Raw genomic sequence first — 21,082 nt, forward strand, 5'->3', positions numbered from 1 at the left:
GATTATATGAGCAAGAGATATTGAGACCATGATTGGAAAAAGTACAGGGACAAATAGTCCAACTAGTGGAAACATATGAATTATGAACCAATGGCTGAGGAGCCCCTATGGGACTGGACCAAGCCCTCTGGATAAGTGAGACAGTTGATTAGCTTGAACTATTTAGGAGGCCCCCAGGCAGTGGGACCAGGACCTGTCCTTAATGCATAAGCTGGCTTCTTGGAACCTAGGGCCTATGCTGAGACACTTTGCTCAGCCTTGGTGTAGGGAGGAGGAGACTGGACCTGCCTCAACTGAATCTACCAGGCTGAGCTGAATCCCCAGGGGAGACCTTGCCTTGGAGGAGGTGGGAATGGGCAGTGGATTGCGGGGGAAGGCTGGGGGGTGGGAGGAGGGAGGACAGGGGAATTCATGGCTGATATGTAAAATTAAATTAATTATAAAATAAAATAATAATTTAAAAAAATCACCTCATTTTCTTCTTCCTATTGAGCCAAGAAAGTCCTTCACCAATGGGGAACAAGCGCTTCTCAGATGTGTGATTTGTGAATGGTATTCTCTTAGCATGGATTACTTTTTCTCTTGGAAATTTCCTCATACACACAGATATCAGATTTGCTCCTTCTGTTCTTGAGCTTTTGTTGTTAGTTCTGAAGGACGCTGCCTAACTTAAGATCGTGAAGATTCACTCCCACAATCTCATTTAAGACTTTTACATTTTGGTTCTTACACTCGGCTTCTGTGACTCACTTTGAGCTCATTTCTGCACGTGTTCTCAGGCAGAGGTCCATCTTCACTCTCTTGTAGGCAAGTAGCTGCTTGTTTCAGCACCAGTTATTGAAAAGGTTTGTTTTTTTTTTTTCCTATAAAGTTGTCATGGTACCTCTGTGAAATACTAATTGATCCTCTTTTATAGTGGAGATGAACTGCTGTACTCTCGGCTCTGTCCCATTGATCTGGAGTTGGGCTCTCATGGAAATAACACCACAAGGCCCTAGGACTTAGGATATGTTTCTAGAGAGTGAAGCTCCCAACAGGAAGTATGATGGTGGCAAAGCAATCAAGCATAAAGAGTATCTTAGCGGACGGGGACTCCATTTGGCTTGGGCTCTATCATAACCTTCCCTGAACAACATACCCAGCAACCTGCTAGCCACCTAGTAGTGGCCACTCCATAGTGATGAATAGGAGACAGAAACTGGCTAGTAGTTTAGGGCAGAAGACCCCAAACGTGAACAGGTTTTTTCCCCCTCGGCTAACAGCTAAAATGTCCTTGCCTGATGCCAGAGATGTCTGAAATGTTTGAGGCAAAATGTCTTTGTTCTGTCCTGGTCAAATGCAATGAGAGGCCTGGTTTTCTTCTTACCACTCTTACCCTAAATGAGGGCCTCTTTCTGGGAGTCATAACTAAAACTGAGAGGTATGTGGACACCTTCTGAATGGGAACTACACTGACCAGTTCATCCCTTCTCCAGGTCTCCATCCAGTAAAACTTCTGGATGAATAAAGTATCCTTGCTACTTTGCAACCTGTGTGTACCTTTATTCTGTTCTAGAATAAAATACCAAGAACCTGGAAACACCTGGATCAAATCCCAGCCACTGGTAACCTGGACAGGAACTGTGGGAGTGAAAATGGCCTGACCCCAAAGGCCTGAACTTTGGCTCCAGGGAAAAGACTTATCTCCAAGCTTGGGTAACGAGCTCACAGCAAAATCTCCCTCTATGCATTTCCTTGCTTTGATTACATATTTTCTATGAGTTGCAACATTGTTGTATGATAGGCAGAGATAAAGAACTTCTCCTCAGTTTTGACCAAAAATTCAAACAAACTCATATACATATATATACATACATACATATATATATGTGTGTGTGTGTGTGTGTACCTACGTACACCTTAGTGAAGGTAGGTTTTAGGCCCATTTCAATGCCTTGTGGCTAAGGGGTTCAGTAGCAGTAGTGGATTGTGATGTCAACTTCATAGTCAACTTGGCAGGGTTTGGAATCCTCCAGGATACACACCTTTGTTTAAGGATGTTTCTAGGCAGGTTTAACTATAAAAGGTATACTTCCCTAAATGTGGGTGGCCCCGTCCCATGTCCTGGGGTCCTAGACTAAATAGAGGACACTGGCTGGGCCCCGGCCTTCATTTCTCTGTGTTTCTTGAGGGTGAATGCACTGGCCAGCTGCCTCACACACCCACCACCATGCCTCCCCTGCTTGGCTTCCTGTTGTGATAGATTGTGTCCCCTCAAACTATGACCCAGAACAAGCCCGTCCTTATTAAATGTGCCTCTGTCAAGTGTTCTGTTCCAACAATGAGAAAAGTATCCAATACTCTGTCTTTAGTAGTGTGGCTTTCTTGTTAGTATGCAAATCAGAAAAATGCAAATTTTCCAACTGTATTTTCTCAGGATTATTTAGGTTATTTCTTATATTTTCATTTGAATTTTAAGATAACTTTTTTAATTTCTGAAAAAAAAAACCCACTGATTTTTTTAACTGACTGTCCAATAAACCACCCTGGGGAACACCAACACTTCACCAATCCAAGAAAATGGAGAAGAATGGAGCATTTATTTAGGTCACCTTTAACTTTTTCAACATTAATATTTTTCTGAGTGCAAAGTTTGCACCTCATTTATTGAAGTTATTGCTAGATGTTTTTTCTTCATGGGCATAGTTTCATTTGGCTTGTTTTCTGTTCATTGCTAGTGTACAGAAATGTATCTAATCTCTTTGAATAAAAACTCTCAATTCTAGTGGACTAGAAATTAAGCAGATTAAATGATGATGATACAATGATGTGGGCTAACCAGTGGTATCCTGATGCAGGATCTTTGTGGGTTCTTAGAGCCAATGATTAGCAGCCCTTTGTAGGTGCCTTTATTTGTATCACCTTGGTTTCTTGAGATTATTTACAATGAGAATATGTATGCCATGTTTACAAATGTCACTAATCACCTTTCTTAGAGATGACTGTTGAGCATGAATGAGCCCATTCCTATCAGAGGCATGAGTTTGCCTTTGTGTGATCTCCTCTACTGAGCTTCAATAAATGTCTCTCGACCTGACAGCAGACACTCTGGCTTCGAGATGACCCTTTCTAGTCTGTTTACAAGCAGGCAATAAACGGACTTTGTAAAGCATAAATCCAAACTCAAATAAGGGGAATGAGAACAAGGACTTCACCCAAGTTAATTTATTACCAAGAAGTTTATGAAACTCTCTTAAACAGACTTGAACCATATCAAAACTGTTTACAGTCTCCGTCTGTCAGGATCATCACAGTACATGGTAAACACCCCCTCCTTCTGCACTACTCAAAAGGACTCAGGTGAGAGACACAATTTTTAAATTGTCATCAATACAATACTATAATTTTTCAATAAAATGGTGTTTAAATGAATCAAATTTGTTAATACTGTTACAAATGAGGGTTATTAGCTACTTGCAACTTTAATTTGAAAAACTAGATTTCTTGAAATGAAGTAATTTATGGAAATTTCTGGGCCAGAAGTTATTTAGCCTGAACTAGTCATTGGTGACTGCTTTTAAAATGGGAATTATTTTCTTGATGACATCTTCCCAATCACAAACAAAAACATAAAAACAAAGAGTTAGGAGAAAAACTAGAAGGAAAATAATTATTGAGGGACAGATTCTCCAGTAGCTTCAAGATCTTGAGCTTCAGGTTATTTGAGCTTGAATGTTTTTTTTTTCCTTAATCAATCAGTCTTAGTAGTCTGGACCACTGGCTGGTGGGGAAGTTGTGTGGGGGGGAGGGTGTGCTCCGAGGATGGAGAAGACTGAGCACTTGAGAAGCAAGGACTGAACACCCAGAACACTTGGGAAGCTTTGTCTTTGACTAGAGACTGAAAACCTCTGCCTGTTCTGACAAAGCATCCATCTCTCTTACAGAGTCGGTTACCTGCTTAGGGCAGCTTGTAGCACTAATCTGCTAAATGGTCTTATTAAATAAAAAAATAAAAAAATCTCAGTGCAAGCTATTGGGGTAAATTCTGAAAGATCAGAGAGACAGAACAAGCCACAGCTAACCTCACCTTGCCAGCTTCTCAGCCAATCCTGTTTCCTCAAACTGGAAGCCTCTGAATCTTTATCCAAATTGATCTCAGCTGAACTGCTGCTAAAAGCCTAAAAGCTTAAAAGCCTCTAGTTCCTGGTCTTCACGTCTTATATGTCTTTCTGCTTCCTGCCATCACTTCCTGAAATTAAAGGTGTATGTCACCATGCCCGTCTGTTTCCAGTGTGGTCTTGAACTCACAGAGATCCAAATGGATCTCTGTGTCCCAAGTGATAGGATTAAAGGTATGTGTGCTACCATTTTCTGGCCTTTGTCTATCTAGTGGCTGTTCTGTTCTCTGACCCCAGATAAGTTTATTAGGGTGCACAATATATTGAGGGACACAATATCACCAAAGCAGTTCACTTCTCAGGAGGAACAGGGATGCTGGTACACACAGCCTCCTGCATGTGTTATAGTGCTAACATTCTGTAACATCTGCTTTCAGAGCAAAATTGATGTTTGCCCCTGCTTTCCCTTGGCAGGCATTACAAATCAATTCAGGAAGCAAATGGTGCAGCTACTGAAAACAGATAACTATGCAGGTAAAATCAGATAGCAGAAGGGAGCACAATTATTTAGTGATATATCTGAAATTTAGATGAATTTTTATTGATATGTAGTGATTCCATCAATAAATTTCAGACCTATATATTATTCTTTGAGTGTACACTTAACTTCCTATCTATATTTTTAAATCATCATTCTAATATGATAGATTTTGATATTGGAATCACTTTGTTCCTGATGAACTACATTAACTTACTCCTTATATAAGCTTCCTAGTGTTTTGATAAATGAATAGCAAGAGAACTTATATGATAAAAGTATTTCATCCCAGCTTCTTATGAAACAAAATGTTATGCAAACATTTCTGACAAAAAGTAATTACAATGAAAATGTCAGAGGCAACTTCTATAAAATATTTTAGTCATTGCTTTTTCTTAGTTTACTGCATGCACACACATGTGCATGCCTACAAATGCAGGTACACACACGCATACATAAGTACACACATGCAGTGGCACACAGGTAAAAAGTTAACAGTTTGCTCTCCAGGGCAGAATCAGTGTGATTTATGGGTTCTTCCAGCTTCCATGTGGTAAATCTTTGCTGGTTAGTTTCAAGCTGCCAATCTGAGATCAATACATTCTCATTAGAGAAGAGATGCACATGGTTTTCACATAAGCTGTTAGACCAGCTCCAGCTGCTAGCCAATCTCTACATGACACATACAAATACATCATACATAAATGTGTCATGTAAGATAGAATACATATAACTTAACAATATTTCCACTCTAAAGTCATCCAGTAAAATCTCTCATCTACTGTTATTTGAGTTATAGATTGGTTAAGCTTGCTAACTATAGTTTAGAGAACATGTAAAATTCGGCAATTTTTGATTGGTACAGGTAGTTGTATTGATTAAAAAGGGTCTGAACCTTCTCACCAGGTTAACTTAACTGATGTTCTTTAAAAATAACTATTCACACACTAAACTAAGCAGGCTCACAAAACAGCTTATGATGTACATTTTCCAAAACCAATGCACCAAATTATCCCCTTTAAGAGCAAAAAACCTTATCTGAAAAATGGAAAAAATACCCTAGCAGCAGCATACATCAGCAGCTTGGATCACCCATGTTCATGGAGATTAACAGGGCAGATAAATATGTGTAATTGTGGTATAAGAATATACTTAATTGCGTACTGTAATATTAAACCTAAAATCCTGTTTTGAGTTGTCTTTGAAGTGTGTGTGTGTGTGTGTGTGTGTGTGTGTGTGTGTGTGTGTAAAGAGAAAAACTAAGTGCCAGTTTTCCAAGTAATAAATATTTACTGAGATAGAGAGCACTTTGTCCCTGTATGGCACACAGATGAATGCATACAGTTGTCTCAATGAGCTTGTAATAAATAATGGATAATAAGAAAAGTATCATATGCTCACAACACAAGAGCTAGTAAGAAATGCAGAAAGCTCTTACTTGGGAGAAATCATGAAAACTCTTTTTGGACAAGGTAGTGTGGAAAGGGAAGAACCTGAAGTGAAGATGACTAAAATGAGTTCTGCAACCACTGTCCCCCCAGTCTGAGATGTGAGGTGATCCTTGCTTACAGATTGCCTCTCTACCCTCTTAATGACTGTGGGAAAACATGTCATGGTGTTTATAACAACCCCACATGATCCTCTCTGCCTCAACAAGGAACTCCTTAAGCTTGTCCGAGTCTGCGTGTGAGTTCTTTCCTAAGCAGCAGACAGCGTGTGTGTCTCAGCCACAGTGTCTGCAGACTCTGTCAACCCAGACCTGGAGTGCCTAAGGAGGGGAGTTGGCAGGGAAGGCGACTGTGACGGTTATCTTCACTGAGAAACTGACTGGATTTAGGATAACCTGGATAGTGAGGTATACCTGTTTGTGTGGCTGTAAGGGTGGTTTGTTTGTTTGTTTGTTTGTTTGTTTGTTTGAAGATTGTATGCATAAGGACTCAGAAAAAATAAAAGGAAAAGTAGAGAAGGGCAGAGAGCATTGGTGCCCCGTTCTCTGTTGTCCAGCTTCTGCGGTGTGAACTCTGGGAGATGGTGAGTTATCACTCCTTTCTCTGCTCCCCAGCTGCTGGGCACCTTGTTCCCTGCTCCCCAGCTGCTGGGTGCCCTGTTCTCTGCTCCCCAGACACTGTGATATGAATCCTCATGCTGGGACTGAACAATCTGAGAGGGTGAGTTGACATCCTCTCCTCTTAACTTATCCCAGACATTTTGGTAATTGTGACAGAGAATAATACAGAAAATAACTACTAAAACTCACCACGTGGTTAGACTCTTGGAACTGGTTTGCCAGTTCCTGAAGACACAGGCTAGAGAAGACACAGAACATTGTAAGCAGGGCTCAGAAGAGGGGAATGTTGACAGAAGTGCTGGAAATAAATATGAGGTTTCTAATGGGCACAAGGACTCTGTCAGAATTTTTACTTGAGGCTATTGGAGTTACGTTCTCACAAAATAATTGGTCAGTTATTTTTCTGTGTCCTGAGACTATGAACGAAAAATGAGAAGTAGTTAATTAATTTAACTATCCAAGTGCCAAGGTAAGTTAGCCTTCAAGATATGGCATAGATCTTGCTGGGTGCTTGCTTATAGCAGACTTTAAAGTGATGATCAGGAAAAGAAGGTGGAGCAGGACTATCTTAATTATGTGTAGTTTGGCCAGAGAAGAAGTGAGTTGAAATTTGTAAATAGGTTTTATAAACAAACACTAGTGACATTTTAAAGGAAGCCAAACAATTGGGCTTTACTTGGGAGGAAACGGCCAGACCCTCACCTATCCCGCGAGCTAGATAGAGCACCAGATCTCAACGTGTGGGTCATGACCCCCTTAGTGTCAAATGACCCTTTCACAGGGGTTATCTAAGACCATCATAAAACACAGATACTTACATTGCAATTCATAACAGTAGCAAAATTGCAGTTATGAAGTAGCAATGAAAACAATTCATGGTTGGGGGTCACCACAACATGAGGAACTGTATGTATTAAAGGGTCGCAGCATTAGGAAGGTTGAGAATCACTGCTCTAAAGCATTGTAAATTCACTTGATGGCTTTTCCTGGAGACAGGGTATGTCTGTGGTGCTCTGTGCACACAGGGCCAACCAGGAAAGTGTGTTTCCAGAAATCAGCTACTGAAGTGCTCAGTAGGTGCTATGGCTGTGGTCCACAGAGGCCCCGATAGGTTCCAGATGTCACCAGACCATGGTATCATCCTTATGGTGCTAATATTTTAGGCATATAGAATTCAGGAATTACGGAGTCATGAAGATTTCCACTAATATTTTTAAAGAAAGGCCCTAGAGGTCGAGTAATATGTAGCATGTCATCTAAAAGGAGGTAATATATGTACTTGTGAAGGTGAAGCCTAGGCTGAAATGGAGACCCTGGGAAACTGGAGATGCAAGAAATAATGCATTTGCAGTGGAGAGGGGTATAATGAACAGAGCCAGCCCCAAAGAGAGGCCATGTGGGTTGCAAGGCTTTGGGAGTAGGGTTGTCTACTACCTGTGCTGGATGCTAGACATTGGACGACAGAACTCCATGCTTGCCATGCTGGGTTCCAGCTTTGCTTTGGTCACATCTTTCCTTTTTTTCTGTCCCACATCTTCCCTTTTGGAATGGTAATATGCTGTGGGATGATCCTTCTGTGCACTGTGTATACAAATTACTCTCATTGGTTAATAATAAAGCTGTTGGTTAATAATGCAGCAAGGCAGGATAAAGTTAGGCGGGACAATCAGACTGGGATGAAGAAGGGCGGAATGCAGAGAGACTCGAGCGAGCCATCCAAGAAGCAAGACGCTAGAGGACCGTAAGGCCGCGGGTCACGTGGCAATACATAGATGAACAGAAATGGGTTGATTTAAAAGTGAGAGCGAGTTAATAATAAGCCTGAGCTATTGGTTGACCATTCTGTAATTAATATAAGTATGTGTGTGTTTATTTGGGACCGGCGGTTGGGACAGAAAAACTCTGCCTCCATTTACAGTAATATTTCCTTCATGCCATTTTATATTGAAAGAATGTGATTTTCTTTTTGCTTTTGCACAGGTTCCAAACTTAGAGAAATGCATTCAAGAAAAAAGTGTATGGCATTAACACATGCAATGGGATATTTCAGATAGTCCTCAAGTGTATTGTCAACAAAACCCATACAGGTACAAAGGTGTGTTAGAATCTGTAGCTAATAAGCTGGAGATTTTTGCACACTGGCTTTCATCAAAGCCATTTTAGCAGATAATTACACTGCTGCCACGCTGAACTTGGAGAGCTCAATGCTGAAAATGAATGAGAAAAGAGATTCTGGCTGTAGGCATGGATTGTTGACCTCTGCATTAGCCTGGTGACCAGAGGACAAGGAGGACCTAGGTTTTGTTGAGGATCATGTACCCTTGACCGGATCATGTCATATTATTTCACCGGCATCTTAAATTCAGTTTTATAAAACCATCATGCTGCAATGGCTAAGAAACAGAAACAACCTAGATGTCCTTCTATGAAAGAGTGGGTCGTGACAGTGTGGTACATGTATACTATGGGGTGCTATTCAACTGTAAGGAAAAGGGAAATCGTGAACTTTGCAGGTAAGTTGTGCAACTAGAAAAGATTGTCTTGAGCGAGGTAACCCAAACTGGTGCTCTCTCATCTGAGGCTCCTAGCTCCAAATCTTCAGATGGAAGTTACCAGAACAACTGAAGAAACCAGTAGGAAGGGGCCATTGAGGGGAGGGGCTGGGGAGCAGTGGAAAGGGGACTAATGGTGTGCAAGCGATCTGATGGGGAAAATGGGGAGAGGAGGGGAAGGAAATAAACACGGAAGGAGGAGAGAAAGAGTAAAAGAACAATAAGGATGTCGAAAAGCTCTAAAGAATCATAATATTAACTACCGAAAAATCCTTAATATACATAAGTCTGTCTACAAATATGCATATATAATTTAAATGAACTTTTCTCATCTGAGTGGACAATGCTCCCTCCAGGAGCCTAAGACCAGCAGGCAAAAAACACAACACCAAGTACGAGAAGACTTTTTTGAGTTGCTGGTCAGGGTTGTCCAAAAGACTCCCAAAACATTACAGGCTATTGCTATTGCAATACTAACTGCCCACTAAGATGACTGGCAGTTCCCTATTGCTGAAGACACCACACAGTTCAAACATATGCTCAGAGACCCCTGAGCTGGAACTGGCCTGAATGCCCCTTCTGAGGACTAGCTTTCATGGTGCCATGTGAGCTTCCGAAGGAGGGAAGCCACAATAGTCCTACCCAGTTATGACGCTGATGAACCATGACAATGATCTTCATGCATCATAATACTAAGATTGAAGTAGTAGTATGCATATTTTGATGGTAAACAACAGCTCTATAATTTGATTTATGCCCCGCCCAACAAGAAGGAAATCATACCTGGTACTGAAAACCTAGCCAACTCCCCAGGGCTAGTAAAGACATGGATCTTGGAGGAGAAGATACAACTTCCACTTTACTAAGGCAACATAATCCTCAACTACACTCTAAATATTTGTCCTTATACCCACAGATAAGTACAGTCCTCACTCCTCAACAAGGAAACTTCTCTTTGCAAGAGACAGAGACCATTACAGAAAACCACAACCAGTCAAAATGCAAAGTTGCAGCTTCCAGTCCCAACAGACACATCTACAAAACAACTCCCACATCTAAGGCTCAGGGACCATTGCAGAAGAGGGAAGCTTCAGAGAGAGCCAGAAGATCAGGGAGTTTGCGGTGAAACTGTGTCTCCTGGAAATGGCAGAAGTTATAGCCATAAAGTCTCACCAATGTGACTTACTGAACAAGGACAATACCAATAGACATGCCAAAGTAGACGGAGGAAAGCCAGGGAGGCCTCAGCCCTACACAAAGAACTACAGGCAACTAGGAAATGCTGAGAGTGAGAAATAGTCTTCCCCAGGGAAGAGCACACCAGCTGGGTATCCAGTACCAAATGGTCAGCCTGAACATGTGCATAAAAGTGACATCATATAGACTGAGCTGTATATATTTGGGAATATATATGTACAACACACATACACACACACACACACACACACACACACACACACACACACACACACATATATATATATACAATATATACACACACACACACGTATACATATAAGCATGCAATAACAATTAATGAAAAAAGAGGACATGAATTTGAAAGGGAGCAGGAAGGGATATATGGGAGGCTTGGAGGGAAGAAAGAGAAAGGAGAAATATTTTAATTATATTATAATCTCAAAAATAAAAGTATTATTTAGAAAAACAACAACACTATGCTTGCTTATTAGAATCAGAATGACCAGAAGGATTGCATGGTTTCAAAAGAAAAAAATGAATGCAACATAGGGAAATGGCCATATGTTGTCTGTTCCCAGGCTCTGTAAGCAATTTTGTCTATGGCTATACCCCTCAAAGGCCAGGAAAATACACAAGTACTGGCATCTTGGTTATTCACAGAGAGTGAGTACCTGAAGGAGAGGGCTGTCCTTTCACTACGCCATTTTTAGTCTTTTCTTCTGAGTTCATTACTTCCTTGTAGATAAGTTCTGTAAGAAACGATTGCCCATGTTATTATAACAGAAAAGCAACGACTTCCTTAATCTACAAACAGATTCACTAGCTAATGACAAGTAACATCTCTGTGGTGTTGAATGGATTCTTAAAACACTGAGGATTTTCAATCTTCCATTTCTATATTTCCTTGCACTGTGCATGAAGCTTAAGCCAAGCAGATCCTTGTTATAGCAGTTAAGTAAGTAAATGTCTAAAAATAAATAAATGACTGTTTTCTGAACTGATCGTGATGGACTCCTGAGTACAAGAACTTAAATAACCTCATTTGCTTGTTTACTTGTTTCTTGGTTGGCTTTTGCAGTATTGGGGTCCATACTCAGGGCCTCATGTGTGCTAGGAATTTATCCACCCGTGCCACCACCACCACCCTCCCCGGCCCCCGCCACTGGGGACTGTGTTCCCAGCCAATGCCTTCACTTTTGGATGCTCTTGTTTCCTTTTATAGTTACTTCTTCCATGCAAATCCTATGGACTTTAAATTATAATCAATCCTTGTAACTTCTGTCTCTAGTACCATCTTTCTTCCAGACTTAGGTTGTGGACTTGTAAACCCAAGCACAACAGAAACCTGAGAATTAAAAAATCATGTTTTTCATCCCCAGACTGGCAGTCAATATTTTTTTTTCTTGTTGCTGTAGATCAGCCTGGAGATCTCTAGTTCTTTATGTTGCCAGATTTAGGTAAAAAGCATTTAGTCCTACTCATCCCTTCTTGCAATGGCTTATATCCTCCACAGATACTTCTTCCTCCAGCTTAGCACGTGTCCTCTTCACATTGGCTGTGTCTTCTCACTTGCGACTTCCCAAGCCCCAATAATGCCTTTGTGTTTCGTTTAGACCAAAGCAACCTTCTGCACCCCCGCACCCCGCACCCCTCCCCTCCATCTGCCATCAGTGTTCCCCTGACGCCCCTTTCAAGGGCTTGTTTTTCCATGTTCACCCACACGGTCCTTTGGATGACATGGTCACCCACATGACCAGGGGAATCTCTTTATAACACTCTGCTTATTTCTAACACTGGTTTCTCCCTGTCTCCTCCATCTGGTATTTTCCTTTTCCCAACTTATATGATGAATTCTTTAAAAGTCGCTCAAAATTTCCTTCCTTTTTTGTTCTGGCTCATTTTAATTTGACCAAGTGACACCATCTGTATTTGGATTCCTTAAATTCATTCTCCTCTGCAGTTAATTATATTAGTTTAACAGTTCTTTGTAGGTTTAGCTCTTTTTTCTTTTTGTTTCTTCCTCTGGATAATTTTGAAGTTACAGTATGAGTTTGGAGAAATTTTGCTGAAAAAATACATTGATGCACTCACTCATTCATTTTTATTTATGTGAGGAATGAGCCTCTGGGGTTCATATATCTTCTACGTTAACTCTCAAATCCCGTAAATTTTGTAAATTAATTTATATGTTAACTATGTTTATTTTTTAAAACTCAAAGTATATTTCAAACTTACTTTTAGATTATATTTTGTTTATTTGGAGAGGGAAGGCACAGTCTGGGGATAGTATATGGAAGTTGGCTCTTTCCTTCCATGTGTGGGTTGAGGGATTAAATGAGGGTTTTCAGGATTAGTACTCTCTCCACTGATCTATCACTCTAGCTATCAAACTTAATTTTAATTTTATATGCAAACATAGGAGTTTAATTTTTAAGTATTAAAATGAAGCTTGACCCCATGATAAATACTTTGTCAATCAATACTATTTTGCAAAGGTGTCCATAATTAAATTCTTTTTAGTCTTAAGCAAATAGAATTTTTCTATTAATATAAAAGACAGATAAACTTTAGGAAATTTCAAAATAATTGCATTCTCGTTTGTATTTCATTCACTTATTGTGGCACCTTGTATATACTGGACACACACTGATTGAGCTCCCACACCAGCCCCATAACAAGGCACTGAAACGTCACTTTTTAATGAAGTATTGTACAGGAGGAAGTTGCAGATACTTTCTTTGTATTGACTACATGGCCTAACAGGACAGTTTCTATATTCTGACTTCCGGGAAAGCAAAATGTACATATAAGCACAGCACAGTCACCTTTCCATTCTTCAATGGTGTGCTCCCTCTCATCCAGCTGTTTATCATATATCTGAGGAGGAGGCTGTGGAACAAACACACACATTTTTTATGACAACCAATCCAAACACAACTGTACTCTCATAATTTGTGAAAATGCCTTGCCACTCTTTGATTTGGGTGGAGACGATACCCTTATATCAGTTTTGGGGAATAAATAGTAGCTTAACGGTTAAATTTCCCCCAAATTTTATGGAAGAATTACTTACATATTGCTCACTAATAAGACAGCAGAACTCATATCTTAAAGTCTCACTTCCCAGTGCCTTCATCTCTAGTCCCACAGAGGGACAGTGGCTGGACTGCATGTTTGGTGGCAAAGACCCAGAATCAGTGTTCTCTGCTCACACAACCTGTGCAGAAACTCTCCCAGATCGACAGACCTTGTTTCGTTTTTAACCTATTCTAAAGAATCTACATCCAGTAAAACAGTGCAAGTTCCCACTCAAAGAATGGTTTGTATTAAATTAACCTTTTATTTTTCTTGAAACATTATTACATACTTTAGACTTAGCCTCGCACCCTGTATTGAAATGGATTTACTCACTCCCCTCCGGCAGAAGCAATTTCTACTTTACTATAGAATGGGGTTGCCTGGACCCCCTGAGTGGCCTCTGGGTTGCACTCCATGAGGAGACTGACTTAATACAGTCACCTGATTCCTCCTGTATGGAGTTCAATTACAACAGGCAGTTTCCACAGTCATACACTTCCCAGGATGGCAGTCTTCATATAACCTGTCTGACCTCTTGTTCCTAATATGCGGACTTGGAGACATCTGCCACATTAACTAGAAAGCTCTAACTTAAGTGACATAACACAGAAAGGCAAACAAGTCTCGGAAGAGCACATGAGCACAAAGTGGAGGAAGTGAACAAAAGGAAATGCGATAGCCAGCATGGACCAGTACAGGCAGGAATTATAGTGTCTCTGTTACTAAGAGATGAGGAGGCCTAGAATCCATTTTTGATCAGTACTCTAAACGCCATAGTTTTTTGAGAAACTAAAAATGTTCCAGAATCAGAGGAACTCCCACCTATTAGAAGATGGATTTAAAAAAAAAAAAGTGTCCTTATAAGGAAGGTTTTCATTAAGAATATATGAACCAGGGGGGGAAGTGTCAAGATCATGATGGGAAATCTACAGGGACAACTGAATCAAGCTCATATGAACTCTTGAACATTAGACGGACAGCTGTGGAACCTGCATGGGAGTGGACCAGACCCTCTGCACATGGGAGACAGTTGTGTAGGGTCTGTTTGAGGGGCCCCAGGCGGTATGATCAGGATCTATCCCTGGTGCATGAGCCGCTTTCTGAATCCCATTACCTATGGTCGGACACCTTGCTCACCCTTGATGCAGGGGGGAGGGGTTTGGTCCTGCCTCAACTAAATGTACTAGGTTTAGCTGACCCCTCATGGGAGAACTTACCCTTTTGGAGGAGGGGATGGTGGGGGGAGAAGGTGAGGGGGGAGGAATGAGAGGGGGATCTGTGGTTGGTATGTAAAATGAATAAAAAAAATAAAAAATAAAAAGATTTTCTCACACATTCTTGCTTCTGTGCTAGATTCATTGGCCCGGAAGCCACAACCAGAGCCAATTTATTCAGATACAGCCAGCAGAGCAGTGCTACTCAGTAGTCAGCACATGGACAGTGAAGCAAAGGGAGACTTGACTCCACCCCAGAACCCCAGGGAGAGCCCCTAAACACTGACTGTGCACAGTGGAGGGACTGGAGAATCAGCACTGCCCTGGGGCTGCCTGGAGGACTGTCTCCTCCTTCAAGCTATAAAGGACTTACAAAGGAATACATTGATTTCCTGGAAAAAGGAGGCAAAACAGGAGCCATTTTTGAATATATATGAGACTGTTCTAAACTCAGCTCAGCAGAGCAGAGTCTGGATTTGAAGAGAGATTTTGCCACGCGGCAGTTTGTCTGCTGTCCTCTCCCTGAGAATGTGTGAGGCGGGATTAGGCCTGCAGGACAGCAATGCTCAGACCTTTGTGCTTTGCTGGCCCTCCTCCTTCCTCTCAAAAAAGACTGAGCTCAGGATGCTGTGTGACTGGCCTCCCCACAGAGGAGATTTTTCCATACAAGTTTCAAAATTGAACATGACTTAAGAGTATAGCTCCTGCCAAAGTTCATAAATGTCATTTTCTGCAACAAAGCTATTTTGAGGAGGCTTTTCTTGGCGCTTAGCATGCAAATGTTACTGGTGTCCAAAACACTAAGCACAGACTCTAACCACAGACTACAGAGGGAAGCAAAGTGCTCAGTCTAGGATCTTTGCTTTCAATAAACCAAGAGCGATGCTGGAAACCTTTGTGTTTGTGGTTACCATCCTAACATATGAGTCCTCTGGGTTTTTGTTTTGCTTTTCTTTTTTTAAAGTCTAGGTTTTTATTTTGATTTGAGGTTTTCCTGAAGAGAGGAAGCAGATGTTACCTATAGTGGAAGGGTACATTCACACAAACATGTCACCTCAATGACAGTATAAAAGAGTTCTTGGCAACAATCTAAAGACAGTAGAGTCATAACCCGCGTACTCATCCACTCGTGCTTAGGAAACAGTTGTTAGCACATGATGTTCCCGAGCAACCCTGCCTTCACTTGCAGAGGGAATGTTTGGTGTTTGGTTAGTGAGGTATTCTCTTTCTCGACCTTAGGAAGTGGGAAGGACTTCCCATCAGTAGGGAAAATCCTATATAAAAAAAAGAAGTAAGGGACAAGGGCAAAGAAACATGGCGACGTTGTAGAGAATCACACCTTCACCATGAGTTAGTAAATATTGTCATCCACTTATTAACCTATTAAATTCATTTATTCAATAAAAAGCTTAGGTTGTGTGGTGGCTAATGTTAATTGTCAACTTGACAGGACCTAGACTCTCCTGGGGTGGTGGGCATCTTTGCATGTCTGGAGGGAATTGTTTTGAAGAGAAAGACCCATCTTTATTGTGGGTAGGACCTTCCCCTGGGCAGGGGGTCGTGGCCTGTAGCAAATGAAAAAAGAAAACTGAATATTAGCATGTATCCACTGGTCCCTGGTCCTGAGAGTGAATATAACATAACAAGCTTGTTTAGGCTCCCTGCACCTTGACCTCCCTCCATGATGGACTGTACCCTTGAACTAGAAGCCAGAATAAATGCTTAAATGGCTTCTGTCAGAATATTTTATCTTATCAACAAGACAAGAAGCTAAGACTGCTGCTGAACATGTACCAGACTATACTTAAAAATGATATTTCAAACTGGAATTATTTGACTGCCAAACTCAATGATCTCACATTTAGAGAGTTTTTCATTCTTCAAAACTGCTACAATATACAGAAAGATCTAATTAAATTTGAGACAGCATCTAAAATGTTGGAAAATATAATGAAATATCTTCAGTACCAATATTGATACTGTATACGACCAAAAGAAAAGGGGATAAGTGTGACAGGGGAACACATACAGGTCTTAATTATACTCTCTCAATTATCTTTGAGAGGTTAATAAATGAAGATCATTATTATCTTTCTAGTTAGGATTAAGCTCCTTTATTTTCTGAGAAGCCATAATTGTCTAGGCTGCTTCTACACACCTTAACAATCATCAGAATCGAGAAACTGTGGTGAATTTTCAAATATATAACTTGAAGTCAAATGACTAATTAATGATATAATTTTTATTAAAATTCAAGTGTAAATAATTATCCAGACAAAATGGAGTTAATTCTAAAATAAATTATAGTTTAGAAGAGCATAGACACATAGCCAATGTGGTAACCACATTTCCCACTTTGCCCCAAAGAATGCTTTTAGTTACTAGGGCACTTTGCTACCCTCACTATGTTAAGATGATGAACTGGGAGATAAATTGGTGTGTTGTGAGACGCTGTGTTAGAGATCTGAGATATATAATTGCATGACAAATTAAAGATAGATGAATGATTTTGCATTTCGATATTTTCCCATTACTCGGGTTTAAACTATTACATCTATAAGTTTTGGTTCTCCAAGAAGGCATGACAGCATTTTCTTCCAATTTTTCAACTTTTCAGAACGTAAAACTCAGCATTGGGGAGGTGACTAAGTCAGAGGTTCTGAGTGATGACTGCTCTTCCAAAGGGCTCGAGTTCAGTGAATAAACCTTTTTTTAAAAGGACATAAGATTTAGCTCTCGGAAGAAATAGTGTCGGAGAGTGCCGGTCTCCACACACACCAGGGGTGGAGGAGCATGTTATTATTATTCTTGTTATTCTGTGCTGTGCTCACTGGCGGGAGTCACTCTTTTCTGAAGGGATCTCTCTAGCCACCACCTTCTCATTCTCCAGTTCACCACCACAAGAGGAAATCCTCTCCTTCTTTTCACTTCCTTGTGTCCCACATTTTTAAACAGAACTTCTCTGTTGAGCTTCATGTGTCGATTCATTCTGTGCTTATCTTCTAAACAATGCTGGTTTGGGTGGTTTCACGTAAGTTACGGAAGATAGTTTGGTGAGTGCCCAGAACCACCTTGAGTCAATTTGCAAATGAAAATACAGAAACACAGAGAGAAAAAGTCAGGTTTTTCATGATCAGAGAGGTAATTAGAACAAAGCCATGGATAAACCTTAAAGTTTCCCACAGGAAAAGACAGAGTGAATGAATCCTTATGAGTTCCAGAAATATTAAATTGGATAATTTCACACTTACAAAATATTTTAATTAGGACAAGTTTTAGCCTGCGACTCTGATTTCTAATTTCTGTCCCAGTGTTCTGTCTGTTAATTCACATGTGACATCTGGAAACCATCACACAACGGTCAACACTTAGACTCCTAAATGCTTTCTGTCAGAGTATCTTGAACATCAATACTTCTCCACTGACTCTTACAGTAGATGAGAAACAGCAACAGGAAGCCTAAGCTGAGCAAAGTTCTTCCTTTTATGCATTTTGGGATAACAGGATATCCAGCTTTGAATCTGACGTTTTGACATTTCTTCTATAATGGTCATGTCCTGACCTATACAAAAATTGTCCAACTGTTGGTGTTTGCTTCCAGCCTGTTGTCCTAATCAGGCTTCTCCACCTTTCTCTTTACCTCTGCCCTTCAAAATACGTCAATAAAAGACTTATAGCAGCATGTATGTGCATCCGGTATTAAGTCAAGAGGTATCGCAAAGTAAATGATATCCTACTAAATTGAAACATGCTTTGTTTTCCTCTTACAAAGCTTGGCAGTTTATTACTAAAAATGCATGTCTTGTTGAAATTTTTAAATAAGAAAGGTATTTTAAGGAAGAAAGAAAGAAAGAAAGGAAGGAAGCAAGGAAGCAAGGAAGGAAGGAAGGAAGGAAGGAAGAATTATATTTAAGAATATATATTTATATACATACACACATATGCACGCAATAACAATTAATGAAATAAGAAGTCATGAATTTGAAAGAGAACAAGAAAGGATATGTAGGAGGTTTGGAGGGAGGAACAGAAAGGGAGAAAAGTTGTAATTACATTAATCTTAAAAATAAAAGCAGTAGATAAGAAAGAAAGAAAAACCTACCAATCAATATACTATAGCCAGCAGACTGTCCTTAAGAAATAAAGAAGGATCAAACTAGTTTAGACAATCAAAAGCTTTAGGAGTCCATCACTATCATAAATTTTTTACAAGAAGAAAAGTGTTCTTTAATCTGGAAAATAATGTGTTAATCCATAACATTTAAGTATGCTGTCAAAGCATAAAATACGTCATAGGGAAAAGTTGGAGGCAACATTGTGACCACCGTCAACAACCATGTATTGTATCCTTGAGATCAGCAAGGAAGTCATAAGTTCTCTCACCACAAAAAATGATGTGAGCATATGAGGTGAAAGCATGTCAACTAGTCCTGTTAACATTTCATAATAAAGACATATTCCACCACACACAGTAGATGTGCAAACTTTTCAAATAGGCCAGTGCCCCTAGGTTGGGAGTAGAAAGTATACACCTGACATGCAATCCAATGAGCTCTTCTTGAGTGTCTTACACTGTGTTCCTAGAGCAAGTCCTGAGAGGGACTCAGGTGGGAGGGACGACTTGCAGCAGTGGTCTTAGGGCATCACAGACTAGAAGAGGATCACTATGGAGCTCTAATGGCTAGGGATGTCCCTTGTAAGCACTTTTTTTTCATTCCAGTGAAAGACTGTGCCATCAGGGAATGAACACTAGGCAAGAAATGACAAGCTCAGTGTCAGTTTTCCTCTGAGATGTTTGGTTTGGTTTAATTTAGTGTTGGGAAGGATGCCGAGGAACTAGTGCACCCCACGGCTTAGATATGAAGGAGATGAGAGAGCAGCACTGAATGACTCCTGACAGCTGCTGGATCGTGGCTTGAGGTGCATAGGCTGAGAAGAGGAGGAAACTCTGTGTGGATGGATTAACTCACATCAGTACTCAAGATGCTACTCTTGAAAGGGCAATCACAACCCCAGTAACTGATTTAGAGATCTGGAACTCTGGGGAGCTGTACAAGGCAACACATATATATGAAAAGCGCCAAGTGGAAGATATGTTCTCAGGGGAGGGAAGAAAACAGAGCTGAAAGGAAAGAGCTGCACACATAGTCAAAGGGAAGAGTAAACCCCGGAATGTGGAATGTGTTGTCACCATGGACACCAAGGGGAAGAGGTGTCACAATAGAAGAATCTTGGCCTTGATAGCACCGAGAACAGATATGTGAAGGGCCTATTCTCCTTGATCTTGCCACATGGAAGGCCCTAGCACTTTTGGAGAAGGCAGCTTCAAAGCCTGAGAAATGAAACAGGTAATTTATCAGTGAACAAGGACTACCTTCAGTAGAAGCGTGAGTATAAAGGTCATGACATCGCCAGCTAAGGGCAGAATATAGCTGTTCGAAGTTGGTATTGACTTTGTTCTTTGAAATGAGAACAGATGGAGTATGCTGAGGTATTAAATAACATTCTGCAGAAACTGGTAGGGAACACACAGAAGAGACTTAAATCCAGAAACAAATACCACCATCCAGAGTGCTGTCCTAGTTTTTGTCTGGGTTTTCTGTAATTGACTCTATCATCAGTTTTCTCCTCAACATCTTCATCATCCTGTTAGCATTTCCAAGAAGCTGACTTTCACACAGTGCTTTATTAGCCTTTCTGCCAACCCTCTTATCTAGGTGTTCATGTGAAACATGAAGATCAGACATCCTGTCAGTCATCAGAGGCAGCAACATTTTAACCCACACCTATTTGAATATAAATTTCATGGTATTTTTGGCCTTTCGCCAACTCTGGATTAATGATATGATTCCTCTTCGTTTAACTTGTTAAAATAAATACGTATTCAAAAAAGTTTTATTAGGCAAACAAATCAACCTAGAATGCTATGGGAAAAGGTTAATACTATTTTCAGCTGGATGGGGGCCTCCAAATGCTGTTAATTACAATTACAGATTCAAGTTCAGTGTCTACTGCAGACCAGGCCCAGCATAGTCACTGTGCTATGCTACTGCCACCTTATGGCTGTAGAAAAGAGGACACAGCAGGGAAAACACTCCCGCTTTATTGTTTTCATCAACTAGTCCTAAGGCAAGCTTTCTCTGACATGGCTGTGTGTTCAGATTACCTGGGAGCATGCCAACACCCAGGCACTAGGCTAGAGGTTCTTCTGCAATTGCTCCAAGGTAGGAGTGCTTACAAACTCACCCAATGGTAAGACTGCACAGCTGTGATTCATAACACTTTTCTCATCTCTTACACAGTTATAAAATCAAGTTCACCTAGGTGTCCTTTGG

General features: G+C 40.6%; 1 protein-coding gene across 4 annotated transcripts in view; it reads right to left on the minus strand.

Annotated features, from left to right (window-relative positions):
• Mapk10 (mitogen-activated protein kinase 10) overlaps positions 1–21,082 on the minus strand; it is a 312,106-nt gene that overhangs the window by 8,243 nt on the left and 282,781 nt on the right. For all 4 annotated transcript variants that reach the window (XM_052735542.1, XM_052735541.1, XM_052735544.1 and 1 more), the window contains 2 exons: positions 13,281–13,344; positions 11,127–11,204 (listed from right to left, as the gene is read on the minus strand). In XM_052735542.1, the coding sequence (XP_052591502.1) occupies positions 11,127–11,204; positions 13,281–13,344 (142 nt within the window). The remainder of the gene's footprint in view (positions 1–11,126; positions 11,205–13,280; positions 13,345–21,082) is intronic.

The sequence above is a fragment of the Peromyscus californicus genome, unplaced genomic scaffold, assembly GCF_007827085.1.
Source record: "Peromyscus californicus insignis strain IS unplaced genomic scaffold, ASM782708v3 Scaffold_13__1_contigs__length_99412109, whole genome shotgun sequence".
NCBI classification, from domain to species: Eukaryota; Metazoa; Chordata; class Mammalia; order Rodentia; family Cricetidae; genus Peromyscus; species Peromyscus californicus.